At 39.7% G+C, this 16,214-nt stretch overlaps 1 protein-coding gene across 1 annotated transcript; it reads left to right on the top strand.

Moving 5' to 3' along the window:
* Positions 1-2,159: 2,159 nt before the first annotated feature.
* On the top strand, positions 2,160-10,771 carry zgc:165573 (cysteine-rich and transmembrane domain-containing protein 1). The gene is made up of 3 exons (XM_022219207.2): positions 2,160-2,323; positions 7,691-7,994; positions 10,623-10,771. The coding sequence occupies exons 2-3, from the start codon at positions 7,706-7,708 to the stop codon at positions 10,724-10,726; spliced, it is 393 nt and encodes a 130-aa protein (XP_022074899.1). The 5' UTR covers positions 2,160-2,323; positions 7,691-7,705; the 3' UTR covers positions 10,727-10,771.
* Positions 10,772-16,214: the final 5,443 nt, after the last annotated feature.

The following is a 16,214-nucleotide window of genomic DNA, read 5'->3' as shown; positions in this document are numbered from 1 at the left end:
CTTTGCATCAACATATTTTGTGTGCATAACTTTGGACTCGCTGTAAACATAGCTTAGCGTGTATGTATCAAAGGTCCTCTGAGGATTCTCAGGGTCACCACTGCACTACAACTCTGTTGATGTACCGATTGTATATACTTATTGTGCAAGACTTATCACATGTTGCTACACGGTCTGGTATTACAGAACAGGGACCACTTCCCTTAAGTTCCACTGACAATGGCAGCTGTCATTGCTGGCAGGCTGCTGCTGGTTTACTACTATATTCATGCTGTCCTTAAGTAATGTCATATCCAATGGAAAGTCTAGTATGATGTTTCACGAGCATGTATACCAACGCCCTACCATGACATGTGAATGTGCATGTGGCAAATATACGTTGGTGGGTTTACCTTTCACAGCTTTGGTCACAACACAGTAACAGCATACACAAAACTATGCAATCAGCTTATAATATATTACATTTTGCTATATAACAGTATTACAATATAGGTGTATTAGGTCCACCTCAACAGTAAAAACTGCCTTTTGTGATGGACCATTAGCAATTATTATCTAGTAAGGTTTAATGTAACACTTACACGCATAATAAGTACTTGTATCTTTGATACTTGTAGTACATTTTGCTGATCATATTTCAATATAATTGTGAATACAGGGCTTTTGCTTGTAAAGGCGTATTTCTTTACTATCAAGTACTTCTACAACTATTGGCTTCAGGATTCTATGCATGTACATGATCTCATAATAAAATGTATACGTATATGCGCCTGTTACTTGTCTAGTCGCTGCCCACCTAAAAAGCTTGTAGACACTAACGCTGAATTAAAATTCAGCACATGCAGTTTGGCTCATGAGCCATTACTCTTTGGTGTCATAACAGGATCTAAGAAGGCTCTTCTATAAACAGAACATGTTACAGTAACACAGACATAGTATTGTGACTGCTTCCCCCACATTAATTGTCAAATTCTTTATTCGCAGGCATTAAGTTCCTTAATGTTTTTGACACATTTTTATTTAAATAAATCTTTAATTTATTGTCCTGCAAGGTGTGTTTTGGTTGAAAAAATGACAATGAAAAAGTCAGAAATAGTATCCTTACATTTCATTTCATTTAATTTATTCTTATCCATGGTAATGCGTTAAAAAAATCAACAAATGGATACAATTTATAAAGCACAGAATACGCACATCCCATGTACAAGAACAGGAGTAGGATGAAGAATAAGTCTTTTTAACTCCTACCCCAGTCTTTTTTCCAAACTCAAACAGAAAAACAACCACAACAAAAAGCATCAGATGGCCACAATCATATACATGGTAACTGTCAATAGGAAGTCCTTGCACTAAGGTATGTATAGCTAATTGAAAAGACATGCTGGTCAATATATACTCTAAATTGCCCGTAGGTGTGAATGTGAGTGTGATTGTCTGTCTGTATGTGTAGCCCTGTGACAGACTGGCGACCTGTCCAGGGTGTCCCCTGCCTTCGCCCAAGTCAGCTGAGATAGGCTCCAGCACCCTCCGCGACCTTAGTGAGGTTAAAGCGGTGTATAGAGAATGGATGGATGGATGGATGGATGGATGGATGGATGGATGGTGAATATATAAACTTACATAAAACACAGAAACCCATTGCTTGGTTATTGCAGTGGGAGAAATTCAGACTTGGCTGAGACTAGTCTGACATCTGCTGGAAAGAAAAGAGCAATGCACTTTATCCAGACAGGTCTACCGTTATGTGAGGAATAAAAGCACAGTGATGCAGTAACTGAAAAAGCTCTAAAATATTAGTTTACATGCCTATTATAATGCATTATATGTACAAATGTTTTTTTTTTTGTTTTTTTTTTTTACATTGGATAAGGTGTGTCAAAATTTCCATAAGCTCTGCAGTCAAAGATGAAGGTAAGGTGCTGGGTCACTAATTAATGATTAACATTTGTTAGTCACTCTCTGCCCTTGTTTCATGTCGTCATTGACCTGGTGATGTAGTTTAATCTTTCAGCTAGTCAAATGATCAGGAGTCATTGTTTTTTCCCTGACGTCCCTCTGGTCATCGCTGTGGCATCTGATTGGTCGCTGCGAGCAACGCTCTGTTCATCAGCCAATGAGGTGGCTCGCTGCCCGCTGGCACTCCCCAAATCGTACCCTTCAACCGACGTCACGTCCAAGCAACCGACGCGACACGCACTGGGTTTCTGTAGAGGGTCCCACATTGCGGTAGATAATAGTCACAAACGCTGAACACTGACGGAGTTTCCTGCCCTGCAGACGCTGCCGCTTTTTACTAAACGCCGGGATACTGTTGATTTTTAAGGTAAGTGGTCCAAACATATCCGTAACTTCTGTGTGATAATGAGCATCGTCACTGTGAAGTTCGGGGAAACTGAACATTGGTGGACGGGGTTGTGGCCTGCAGGTGCCTCTTAGGTTTAGCTTTTGTTATTTGTTAAATAATTCTACCATTTTAGTATCTTAACCTGATTATTGTTATATTTATTAATACCAACACTAATATTAGCAGGCTCGTAACACTAACAAAATCTAATATTTAGCGAACAACAAACTAGCGCTAGCTTAATTTACGTTGTTAGGCTAAACGTCCCTTCAGTTTGTAAGATTTCTGTACTGTGAGTTATACATATTTGGGTATCAGCTCTCTTCACTTAGCTTTTGTATGTCCTTAGTGAATGTTTGTGTGAGATAACTTGTGGTTCTGATTCTTTCTAATTGAATCCAATGGGGTGTCATCATATTCTCACAGTCTTATCTCGTGATGTCTCTAGACATGGAGCAGTTAACTCTTGCTGCCAGGCTACAGAGCTGCTTTGTCACACGGGTAACTCAGCCTGTGTGCACATACTTTCAATATAATGAACCTCTTTCAGCTTAAACCAAGTCAGTAGAAACCTGTTTTCATTTCTGCCCCGAAGACCATAATTTCAGGGGTTAAACTGAGTGTTTATTGTGATACTTATGCAGGACATGTTACTTTAAAGTGGACAAAACTGCTGCACTTTCAGTGTAAATCTCTATCTGAATAGAACTGGAATTACTTTGTTCATATTTGTTCTCCTAGTATGCTCTCTTCTACATCTGCTAGACATAATGCTTTAAATCAGACAAAACAGATATAGCCTATTGCCTGTCTGAATAAAATAGTTTGTATTTGTTTTTCCAGTATGTTCTCAGATCATTGTACAAGTATTTTATTACACGGATGTTAGCATTTGAAGGTTAACAATGACTATTGTGTTAACAAGAAGTACTTCTAGACATATTACTTGGTAGATGACAAAACTGGTACACTGATAGTGTAAATTTCTGTAGAAATGACACCAGATTTTTTGTTCACATTTGTTCTCCCAATTTCCTGTCAGCTCCTTGTACATGTGTTTTATGACCAGAACTTTGGCATTTATACCTTAACTGCAACTGCGGGGAAGCAGTATAAAGTGTAATTTAGATTTTTACTTCCTTAGTCAACAAAATTAATGTCTTTATAGAGGTATATAACTTTGACCCAGTTGTTTTTTTCTCATAACAGATAGTTAAATATTGCCATCAGGATAACACATTAGTTTGTGAACTATGTCGTTTTATTTCTTTGACAGTATCTGCTATGCTTTTTAGTTCAGGGGGATTTAAAAGGTCTCAGGTGGCCTGTACATGTGTGTGTCAGTGTATGATATTAGCACCACGATACTGTTGTGGAAACATTGGCTGAGCTCAACCACTTCTTTCTGCGATTCAACAGGGGAAAAACAAAGCACACGCATAAATACTGCCATATAGTCACGTAGCAAAGACACACTGAGCAAGCTTTAATACGTGTCAACTGTAACTGTAAATCGTTTATCATCAGAACTTAATCTGATAGCACAGTCTAGAGCAGATTTATGTGGGGACAATAAAAGTATGGTGACCTACACAGAGAGTGTTGATGGTGGATGTCCTTATTGGTGTCAGATTACTCATTATTTGTAAAGTCCCTTTGAAAGAAGCCCTTTCTCAGCCTTCAGCCCGTAATCTAACGCTGTTTTCACAAAAGAAGAAGCCTAACTATTAACAGGGAGAAAGAGAGCTCTAATAATAGACCTTTTCTCAGCAGGCATTTTGGCAAGTCATTGCAGAGGGAGGACAGGTGCAATGAAAACATTAAAACCGAACGCATTTCATTAGCCAGTTCGAGGGTTGTGGTATTGTGCATGCTGGCAAACAGGCGTGACACAAGCAAATCACCAGGGATCGTTCAGTTCCTCCTGGAGCATGGTAACCATAGCTACAGAGGCAACCTGTCAGCAGGTTTAAGAGCACATTCAGGTGGTGAAATGGCCAGGTGAAAATGTCGTATGAAAAACGGCACACAGGGAAGCTTATTTGTACGTTACCAGTTGTACTACTTAAAATTCCCCTTTGGCTTGTGTAATCTTAACACTCTCCTAGTATTTAGAAATTAGAAGGAATGTTCTTAGTATCTTATCCTCAGGTATTACAACACCCAAGAGCCACTATTTAACCTGTTACAAATGTTATTAGGCAATTACAGATACTTTGAGTCCAATAAATTCAATATAATTTTCCCCAAAACAGATAACAAGTACAGATACAGGAATTGGCAATTAGCTTCTGCGTGTTGAGCTATAACTCACGACAAAATTCAAGCTCGCAGTTACAGTGACTGCATTGTTTTATTTTAGACAAAAGGTTGGATGTGGATGGAGAAGATGAGCAGACGGCAACCGTACAGCTGTTTCGATGTTTTCAGTGTAAATAAAAAACGTGACAGAGGAATCCTGCGAGGCCAAGCACAGTTGCTGTTCTCCATCTGGCCCACTTTCCGTTGTTGTGGTTGTTCTGCATGAGCAAATCCAATGATGAAGGCTAGCATGGGGGTTTGTGATGGGCCCAGATCTACTTTATCAGAGGCCATTAGTGTGTTGGAGAAATGTACTTCCTTCTCACGAGGTCTAGAGTGGAAAAAATAACTTGGAGATACTACACTAATGACTATGTGTTTTGTTTTCTATGTGACTGTGTGTCGGTTTGTATACCTGTCATTTGGTTGTTCCCCTGTTAAACCACAGAAAGAAGTGAGTGACACTTTCAAACTGAGCTACAAATTAAAACTATCTGTTTTGACAGCAACTTAAAAGTAATGGTTTCCTGATTTTTTTTTTTTTGTTGGTTTCACACAACATTGACAACATTTGTGTGTTTCTGAGTGAAAAAAAAAACCTTTTAAGTATGAAAATACAACAGGTACAGTTCTGTACGGCCACAGCAATCTTTTTCCTCTCTTCCCTATGGTTCATTTCATTAGCCTCAACCTTCACACAGTGGAGCTGGCTTCTCTATTTGTAAAGTCTGTGTGTGAACAGTAAGATAATAGCGCTTATCTCTGATGGACTTCATGTGGGCTGTGATTGACCATTGAATCGTAAGACACCCTCTGCAAACATTCAGATATGGTTCTGTGCTTGTCTTTCCTGTGTGGCTGTGGAGATCGTGGTTGTTTGCCATGTGAGCAGAAGCATAAAACGCCAGGAGACAGGTTTAGGGATGAAGAGAATATACTATGTGATGTATGCTTTTCTCTCCTGGGTAGTAGTTAGATCTTTTTTTATAACTGTTTGAAAACATGATGTTTTATCAGGACTCAGGGGAATTCATTACCTACCTGACTCTAGGGGCTACCCAGCCATCTTAAGGGGAAACTAATAGGAAGGCAGGGCATAAAGAGAGGTGTGAGGAGATGAAAGGGGGAATATTTTCTGAGTTGGAAAGAGCAATGAAGCAAGTTAAGAGAGATTTGCTAAAATTTGGAGATTGCTCTTTGAGAAAGAGCCAGAACATAATTTGATAACCTCAAAATGTCTATTTATGTTTGTGTAGTATGAAACTCACAATCTATGTAGTTATATTAGGTAGTATTCCTCAAGCCTGGATCTAAATACACATATATAAGACTATTTTATTTTAAGTCGTTTGGCAGCGTGCAAATAGTACTGACTTATAGAAGAGGTTAAAAATTTCATGTCTATACTTAGAAAAGGGTTAAATTTACCCAATTGTGCACAAAGAGTTCTTGAACTCTTTAACTGGTGATTTCTCATCCACTGAGTTAATCTACAGACTAGTCAGGTGTGGCTTTAGAGGGCAATAATCAAATAGTGTGACTTGTACACAGACACTCCTTTGACCAGTGATTATAAAGGTAGTGTCTACAGATACGGACCCGTACCCGTAGCCTGTGGTCTACGGATACGGCACTTTCCATTTGCCAGACAGATACGGACCTGTACGCGAGTCTCGTGAGTCAAGAAGCTGCTAACCACTGCAAACTGTTGAAAGGTAAGCAAAGGTTAGGGTTCGTGTTAGGGTCAGGTTTAGGGTCCGTACCTGTAGTACCGATTCTACGGGTCCGTACCTCCAGTGTCTACCGGGAGTCACGTGACCAGATCTCGCGTATCTGATTGGCAAATGGAAAGTACGGGTCCGTCCCTCTAGCAGCTACCGATTATAAAATGCCCCCTTTAAAATGCAGCTTCATTCAAATGACACAATGCCACACATGACAAGAGAAGCAAGAGAATAGGATATGGACATACTAACTGCTGGCACATCCCAGATAGCAAACTATGGGTGAATCAATGTTGAATCTATGTTGAGACCTGACGTCGAAATTATACAGAAAGCGCAAGGTTGATAAAATGTTGAGTCAACCTTTGCTTACATAGATTGCATGTTTGCAAACATAGATTCAACATTAATTAAACATTGACCTGTCAAACATTTTAATTAAACCAAAATACAATGTAGATTCAATGGTATCTTTTAAACACAAACTTCAATGTTGACAAAATGTTGTTGAATCAACGTTGATCCAACCATCAATCTTCAACCGTAACCAAAATTCAACCTTCTTAACCCTAATTCAACGTTGATTTAACATCTTTTGCTATCTGGGTAAAGTGTGATTTATGGTTGAAAAGCAAACATTGACTCAACATTTTATCAACCTTGCGCTTTCTGTATAATTTCGACGTTAGGTCTCAACATAGATTCAACATTGATTCACCCATAGTTTGCTATCTGGGATTACTTTAGGACATGTACAAGTGCTTTAATGTAACTAAGAAACTTTCAGACAGCATGACACAACAGATAATTTTTCACGTTGCTCAAGATGGACTTCCCCTGCATGAATGGAACTTGTGAATTACAAAATCTTGTCCCCTAAAATGTCCAGGAACAGTGGGACATTTCACAAGCTGGCGTAAACAGACTCATTAACTATGTGTCACACATGTGACTCATTATTTCTGTTTTATGACCTCACAATCAAAGTGCCTGTTATCATTTAGATCATAGTTCACACATTTTTTTCATGACATCCATTCTGTTAAAGAGATGCTGTGTTAGAAAAAAAGTGTATTCCTATATATTAAGAAGATAGACGATAGAAACAAGATGTCCTCACTGCTGACATGTCATATTTAATATTTTACAGTTGGTATTTACTTACAGTATTTTGTATTTGTTTCCTGTTTAACATTAATACTAGCATAGATAAACATGGTGCATATGTGTAAATCCATGTCTTCAGTCTGTCCACTTTGCAAACAAGAAAAGTGCCACTACTCACATTATCACTCCTGTCTTTTCTTGTTGTTTTTTACAGTAATTTTTAAACAAGATGAATTTCGAACAGCCTCCTCCATACCCAGGCAATGGCCCAAATGCTCCAGGCTACCCAGCCCAACAGGGCTACCCTCCTCAGGGTTATCCTGCACAGGGATACCCTGTGAACATGGAGCAGCCTAATCCAGCTTACCCCAACTACCCTGCGGGACCAATGGGCCCTGGAGGTCCTTATCCTGGCCCCGGACAGCCTCCGTATCAGGGATATCCTGGACAACCACAGTTTGGCTGGCAGGGCGGACCCCCTCCTGGACCTATGTATGGGGAGGCTCCTAAAAACACAGGTGGGTGGTCACACTCAGCAGATATGCAGGCCTCCAGACTAACCTTTCACTGGTAGCACCGGTGCGATCACCTTTCACATTTCCTCACACCTCCCAACTTGTCACAGGCAAAACACATCACTTGCTAAACATTTTCTTATTGGTAGACACTACAATTTACAAAAGTTCCCTAGACACCCCATATTGCAGACTGCGGTAGCCACTGCTTGGTAGCTGTGGTGTGCTCAGACAGGTGTGTAACCAAAAGTTACTTTGAAAAGAGTTAAACTAGGGCATTCTAATGTCAGATTTGTCCCAGATGAAACCAAATGATTTTTCTACAAACAGTCTGTTCATAAAGCACTTTAGCATTTGTACATTCTTTACATTGGACATTTTCCATTTTGTCTTTTATTGTTGTTTATTTATATTTACTACACAATTTTGCTTATTTATTTGTGTTTGGGGTGGTAGGAACTGTACTCTTTCTGCTGCAGTAACCAAATTTCCTCTTGGGGATTAATACAGTATCTCTATTCTACTTCTGTTCTATGAGCGGAAGAAACAGCTCATCTGCGTGCGCTCTGGAACACTGTGGTTTACAAAGTAGCTGCCTGTGCCGGTTAGAGGAGCGCACAGCCAGACAGCTAAGTGATCACTGTGTACTAGCACAATGCGGTCAGTTGAAATTTTAACTTGGACACTCTCAAAAAAAAAAAAAAAAAAAAAAAAGTCGCAAATGCAGCTATCTTGGCCGTAGTCTGGAGCCCTGGTATGTGTGAAAAATGATGCAGAAGCACAATGGCTTTGCTGAATGACTTGTTTACTGGGAAAAGGGTTGAAGGGCAGCTTGGGACATTCTTAACAGACTGCTTTAAACGGTAAGGTGAGGGTCATGTGACCAAGCTGAGTCAGCACAACCTCTAGTGAGCTCATCTGTTTGCATGTTTACTGCTTGGAGACCAGTAAAGCTGACTTGTTATTTATGTTTTCAAATGTTCTGGTGGACACATTTCAGTACGTAATGATTACTGAAAATAGCATTTGTTGTCTCATACCACAGTCGGTTTGAGCCGTGTCCTGTCATTATCCTGTTTTCTCCAGTTTGAATCACAATTTGCAACATCTAAATAGAGGTGAAAGAATTAAGAAGTGCAGGTTAATTAAAAAGTTTTCTCTTGTCATAAAGAGACTCGGAAAGTTTCCTGGAACAGCTCACCGTATATGCACTTCTTTACCTTCTTTTACTGTTGTAAATTAGTCTATCAATGCCCACAGCTTTGCAGATACTAGCAGTTTGTTAAGCCGTTTTTTTTTTTTTTAAATCAGGCCATTTTCTCTGATGTAATTTGATAAATCACAGTAGGAGAAGCTCAGGTAAATAATAAAACTAATGAGACTTACTTCCGTTTAGCTGCTTAGGTTCCTGAAAATCCTTACAATCCTCACAGCTGGAACAAAGATATTTTGCATTTTGCTTGAAAAACAACTTAATTAATGCTCTATTAAAGTAGTTGTTATTGAGTCTAATCAGTTCACCGGCAATCGTTGCAGCTCAGTCTGGGAATGTAAAATGTTGCACCTTTTGGTATCCAGAATAAGCAATTAAGGATTTCAAAAGTGAGAAGTCAAACCAGGCTTAAGATGAAAGGTGTGTAAATGCAGCAGCAACTCCCAACTGAGCATCCAATAAACTGTAGCACAAGCTGTGAAACAAAAAAAAAACACGTTGTAGAATATTCAAAATGAATATGCAAAAAGAACAGCCTTTTGTGAGGAACATAGTTAACACCTTGATGTTTCAAAGCAGGCACTGAGGTGTTGCTCCTCTTGTAGCCGACTTGAGATAAGATTCTTCTGCTTTGATCAAAGGAAAATGTTCTGCTGTGAGATTCTTGCTGAGTCATTTTGATAGCGCTGTTTATTTTTTAAATATTGGCCAATCATTAATCAGCTCTTTGTTGTTTTTGCTATCAGTATTCACTTTGATGGTTGGGTATGGTAATGGAGAGCTACCTTCACTTTGTCTACTGACCAAGAGCAGGTCACCTTGGCAACATGTCACATAGTCTGTTAAGAGCTGGATGAGTGTTTGCCTCCACATAAATGATTAATCACAAGGAAGGGGAGATGCATTCATTCAGGCCTGTTGTTTGACTTGTGTTTTGTTCCTTTGGTGGGAGCAGCTGTTAAACGTCATGTAAGCCCAGCAGAGACCTCTCATGTTTAATTTAGATGCTTTGACTAAAGGTGACATAGAGCCGCTGCTATACATGTGAAGTAAAGGGAGATGTCTTGTTTAGGCATGGAGGTATGTAGTCCAAAAAGATCTCATTTGCTCTACCCCTAAGCAGTGCTAATGCTACTCAGCTGTAATGCTGTCTGATCATGGCTCTGGGCTGCCATGGTATTACCATGGAGATGTGCCTCCCATGATGAACGCAATTAGAGGAAAATCATATCAGCCGCGGTTACACTTGAACTCACTGCTGGAGAGTTGACAATATAATTCTGGGAATTATGTCTGGTTTTGTGCAATTTAAGGAAAAGAAATGACTAATTGCTTTCATGAAATTATCTTCCATTCTTTTGCCCTTTTTTCTCTCATCTTGTTAACCCTCCCAAACTCTTGTCTTTCTGTTTCTGCAGTGTATGTGGTGGAAGACAGGAGAAGGGACGACACAGCAGACACATGCCTGACAGCCTGCTGGACAGCTCTGTGTTGCTGCTGTCTCTGGGACATGCTGACATAACGCTATTCCCCAACCGTTCACCCCCATTACCCTCTTGCCCCCATTTCTGTGCCTCGAACCCCATCATCCCCTTTCCCCCTGTCTGCCTTAAACCTTGCAACTTCCCTCCCATTTCCTCTACAAGTCCTGTACTCGTCTGTAAATGAAAGCCTTGATCCCGTATGGAAGCCTCTTTCCAGAGCCACTCACTGTACGGTGATGTGAAGCCCTCAGCACTGACTGATTGACTAAACTGTTCAGGGTTACGCTGTTGCAGCTTGTAACTGAGCTTCTAAACATAACCTGAATCTCAGGCTCTACACTGAAACTGTGTACCGACACATAACAGACACACACACACACACACACACACACACACACACACACACACACACACACACACACACACACACACACACACACCAAAGTAGATACACAACACGCACGCACACAGTATACTTGGATCTCAGGCTCATCTGGCGCGATGCTCTTTGGCACTTTATGATCATTACCTCTGTAAGATAACACTCCTGCCTGCCCCCTTCAACCATCTCCAGCTCTCCCTAACCCTCCCTTCAGCTGTGCTCTCTACAATGCCCAAGGACTACCCGCCTTATTTCTGGACCCCATACCCAAAGGCCACCAACACCCTGGCTGCTAATGAGCCATGGGGTGCTCTTAAGATGCTGATGCTTGAAATGTATCCCTTTAATTTGCACACAGGTTGTTTTTGCAAATGTCTGTCTTCAAGTGGAATCATACGACAATAAATGGAATGCATTTTTAAGGACGACGGTGATTTATGTTTGATTACTGTTAACATTTGATGGCCACAATGTCTGTTTGTTTTTCTTGCTTATCTTGATGTGAAAGAAAAAATGATTCTAATATTACTTTTATTATCGACCTTGGAAATAAAGCTGAAAATGTGAAGAAAAAAATGAGGTTGTGATTGCTAAACGTATGAAAACCATTTTACCCATTAGATGCATTTTGCTTTAGATGAGTCTTGCATTAAAATAATTGATTGCCATTATGAGAGACTTTGTCATGTTCGTTTGTTGTGGATTGCAGCATTATATATGTAATGAATGGTGTGTGTGCATGCGTGTGTGAGAGAGATTACAGTGGAGCATATATCAGTTTACTGTAGCTGTTGGAGCCTGGCTGGATCCGTTCGGCTATTTTTAACAGCAGCTAGTGCAGGATTTTGCTTGCAACATGTCTGCTGCAGAGTGTTCAGTTTTATTCATATTGCACTAATCCAAAACATGTCATCTCATAGCACTTCACGTAGTAAAGTAAAGACCTTACGAATTTAAACAAAGAACGGAGAACCCAACAATCTGAGGCTGCCTTTGGAAGCAAGCAGTCGACAGTGACAAAGAAACCAAAAATAAAACCCCCTTCCTATGTGCTGACACAATGTTTCACAAGTGTGAAACTAAAATAATAGAGGAAGAATTTTACTTTAAACTGACAAGAGAGCTGATTACAGGAATTGTCATGGCCTTAAGGAAGTGATGTTGAAAACAAGTAGATTAACTCCAGCACTCCCTGTTTTATGGTATGACAATAATGATACAACAACATTTTCAATGGTCTAATTTTTAAATTGGTATGGCAATTTGGTTTATCATCTACTTGCATGATATCATAGGCTTTTAACTTTAATATTTAAGCAAGTCAAGTAGATAAATATATGCAGTATATACACGCTACAATGTTATATATAAAGTAACTAAGTAATAAAATTTTTGACACTTAACATGATCTAGGTGGAATTATTGTCCTTTACTATTACCTGGCAGGCACTGTTAGGGGGTGGCATGGCTCAGTGGGTGGAGTGGCTGTCTTGTAACTGGAAGGTTGCCGGTTCAATCCTCGGCCCGTCGTGCTCATGTTGAGGTGTCCCCGAGCAAGACACCTAACCCCTAATTGTTCCTGGTGGGTCGTGGTTAGCACCTTGCATGGCAGCTTCCGCCATCAGTATGTGAATGGGACATATCACGTAAAGTGCTTTGGATAAAAGCGCTATATAAATACAACCATTTACAGTACAGGTACTTTTTGTTAGATAAAATTTACATTTCAAACATTGGATCAATATAGTAAATGCTATGCATTTGTATATATTAAATTAGTTTAGCAAGTGAAGAAGTTCTGTTCAACCAATTATGTTGCATTTTGCTTTTTAAACTTTTAAGTACTTTCCGTTAGTGACTTGTATGTGGGTTTTTACTTGCCTGGGGACCAGACAGCCTTTATATTGTGTATTACAAATACACATAAAGTCAGTCTGGAACTGCTCCATTGAACCAAATCTAGCCCAGAGGCGGGACTACCGAGCACAGCTTGAATTGGAGAGAGCCAATCAGCGTAACACGTGTGTGACGCAATCACTAAGCGACCTAACAATTGCCTTTCCGCCATGATGTTTTGTAGTTTTAACAGCTTCCTTCGCTGTACAGGGGTCCTGAGGAAAATCTAAGCTCTCCCTTTCAACAGTGGAGGGCAGCATTACACATTCTATCGTACAGCCTGCTGGAATTAAAAATACATCCTTTTTAAAAAGAAAAGCTTTAAGAGCTGCTTCTTGTTGAGGTTTTAAGGACAAATTCAGCCCGTGCAAAACAGAGGAAAGCGCACGAGAGCAACCTCGCTCTGTTGCGGTCGCCAACTCGGCCCTGAAGATGACGCATCGTTAACTCCCGCCTCTGGTGCTCTGATTGGTTCGGTCTGATCTGCTCGGAGCTTGACAACCTGTCAAAATGTGTCAATGGAGGAGGGCTAGACCGTATTCCCGTATATCCCTTATAACGGGAAAACAAAGTCTAGCTAAGCTAGGCTAGGTTTTTACATGTTACTTCAACTTGTAATAACTCTTTTTATTTGGCCACTTGGGGGCAGTGGAAACAAGTTGTGAACAAATAATTCCCACATTATCGATGTGGCACATTGGAGGAACAGCCTGGACACTTGTTTGTAATGATTTGGAGAATGTAATACTCACTTTAAACTGGTTTTCTTTAGTATTAACTCCTGAAGAAAATGTATCCAACTCCAGCAGTGGAAAAAATATTCAGATCCTTTACCACTGGAAAGTGTCACCACAGTAATTTTACAATATTCCATGACAAGTAAAACACAAAATAAAAAGTCCTGCTTCAACAAAAGTACATAAATATGAGCAGCAAAATGTTAAGTATTAAAGTAAAAGTACTTGTTTGTTTGGGCCCTTTAGCAGCTAGTTTGAATCACTTTGTATACAAGGACAGCAGATAAGTGAGGAAGGTTGTTAGATGAGTTATTTTCCACACATGTACAACCGGTTAAAAGTTTTAGAACACCCCAATCTTTCCATTTTTATTGGAAATTTTGCATGTTAATATCTCATTGTACTCTGAAATAAAAGCATAGAACAAATAAACAAATTAAGTTTAAAAAAAAATCAATTTAGAAACCAAAATTTATTCTGAACTTTTGACTCATCGAAGTAGTGCCCTTTGGCAGATATAACAGCTGAACAGAGTGATGGCATTCTTTCCACAATGGAAATTAATATTCTTCAGAAAGTTCTCCCTAACTCTGTTCCAGATGTTCCCATAAATGTGTGGCACTTGTAGGTTGCTTTGCTTTCACTCTTCTGTCCAGTTCATCCCAAACCAGCTCCATGGGGTTTAAGTCTGGAAACTGCGCTGCCACTCCATGTTTTCAAGCTTACCGTCTTGTTCTTTTTTCCTAAAGTAGTTCTGGAATAGCTTGGACTCATGTTTTGGGTCATTATCTTGCTGTAGTATGAACCCCTGACCAACTAGGAACACACCAGATGGTTCTGCATGGCACTGCAGAATGCTGTGGTAGCTGTTTAGGTTCAGGGTTTCTCTCACTCTGTAAAAGTCACCTACCCTGGATCCAGCAAAACAGCCCCAGACCATCACACTTCCTCCTCCATGTTTGACAGTTGATGTCACACACTGAGGAACCATCCTTTCTCCTGCTCGACCACATACAAAAATCCTGCACGATGAACCAAAGATTTCAAATTTTGATCCATCAGTCCATAATACCTTCTTCCAGTCTTCAGTAGTCCATTGGTGGTGTTTCATGGTCCAGACAAGCCTCCTTTTCTTATTCTGACATCTTAGCAATGGGTTTTTGTTGCAACTTGACCTGTCAAACCTGCAACTCAAAGTTTTCTCTTCACAGCTGAAACTGAGACTTCTTACTACGACCACTATTCAGCTGTGCTTGAAGCTGTTGACTCTCAGAAACTTGTCTTCTGATTCTGTTGTGGCTTTGAATTTTCCAGACCTCTTCCTGTCAGAGTTTCTGAGTGACTTTTGATGGAGAAGAAAACTATACTCACTGACACCTTGACTTTCTTTGCAATTTCTCTGTAGGAAAGACCTATATTTTTAAGTGTTAAAATGGTCTGTCTCTCTTATATTGTTAATTGCCTTTTCCTCATCATTTTTATAGCAACACACTACTTTCTGCAGTACAGTACTGTTCACATAATGCTCTGGAGGGTATGGTGCCAGGGTGTGTTCCAAGAGTACTTTTATGCAGACAGAGGGGGCTGTAAGTAATCAAGAAAAGTTGGGACACCGGTAGGATTTAGTAGCACCAACTCTCAAGACTCCATTGCTGCAGAACAGCTTTAAGTTGTTAACCCATTTCTTGGCCCCTGAAAAATGCCTTTTTTATAATTCTGAAATGTACATTATTTTTCAGTTTTGGGAAACCTCACATTTTTCAACCACTGGTAGTTCACCACTTACCTTCGTACCATTTCAAGCTATTCATTGGACTTGAACTACTTGAATTTCAATAAAGAACTGAAAAAACTTGAGCATTCTAAAACTTTTGACCGGTAGTGTGATACTGGATCATTTAAACATTTATTCACATGAAACCACGTGAGAATTTGAAAGGTAGAGATTTTATATTTGGTACAGCTGTTAGCTATCCACTGACATCTAAATTTCTTCCTGAGCACACACTGTTCTTTGTAAAACATTAAGCCGAAAAGGTTGTAAACCACTGGTTCAATCATTACCAGTGTGTTCTATTTATAAAGCTTGTTATAGCACCCATTGCTTAAAAAATCATTTAACCACAAATGCCTGTAAAAGAAATGTAGTGGAGTAGAAAGTACAGTATTTCCCTCTCAGTGTAGTGCAGTGGAACTACAAAGTACTATAAAATTAAACTACTCCAGTGAAGTATCTCAAGTATTTACTTAAGTATACTTGAGTAAATGCACTTCCACCTCTGTTTGGCCCTTGAGCTGTTAAATGTTCCACTACAGTCAACACTTCATAGATGTTTTACCTGTTACCTTATCTGTGAATCATAAAAAACTGCCTCTTGTAGCCAGAGGGTCAAAACTGAAAAGCTGGAAGCTGCACAATCAAAACAATCAGTTTACACAGTGAAAGGAGTTCTTGAGAACTACAGTATCGGATGACAATAAACCTCTTTTCACTGACTTAATCAGGGAGAA

The sequence above is a fragment of the Acanthochromis polyacanthus genome, chromosome 10 (genome assembly GCF_021347895.1).
Source record: "Acanthochromis polyacanthus isolate Apoly-LR-REF ecotype Palm Island chromosome 10, KAUST_Apoly_ChrSc, whole genome shotgun sequence".
Classification (NCBI taxonomy): Eukaryota; Metazoa; Chordata; class Actinopteri; family Pomacentridae; genus Acanthochromis; species Acanthochromis polyacanthus.
Note: the sequence above shows the minus strand (reverse complement) of the source record. Positions and strands in the feature narration are given on the sequence as shown.

Excerpts from the sequence above, each read along its gene's own strand:
- zgc:165573 (XM_022219207.2), top strand. The coding sequence starts at position 7,706 with ATGAATTTCGAACAGCCTCCTCCATACCCAGGCAATGGCCCAAATGCT. Across the intron at positions 7,995-10,622 it reads GGAGGCTCCTAAAAACACAG|TGTATGTGGTGGAAGACAGG; the intron begins GTGGGTGGTCAC and ends CTGTTTCTGCAG.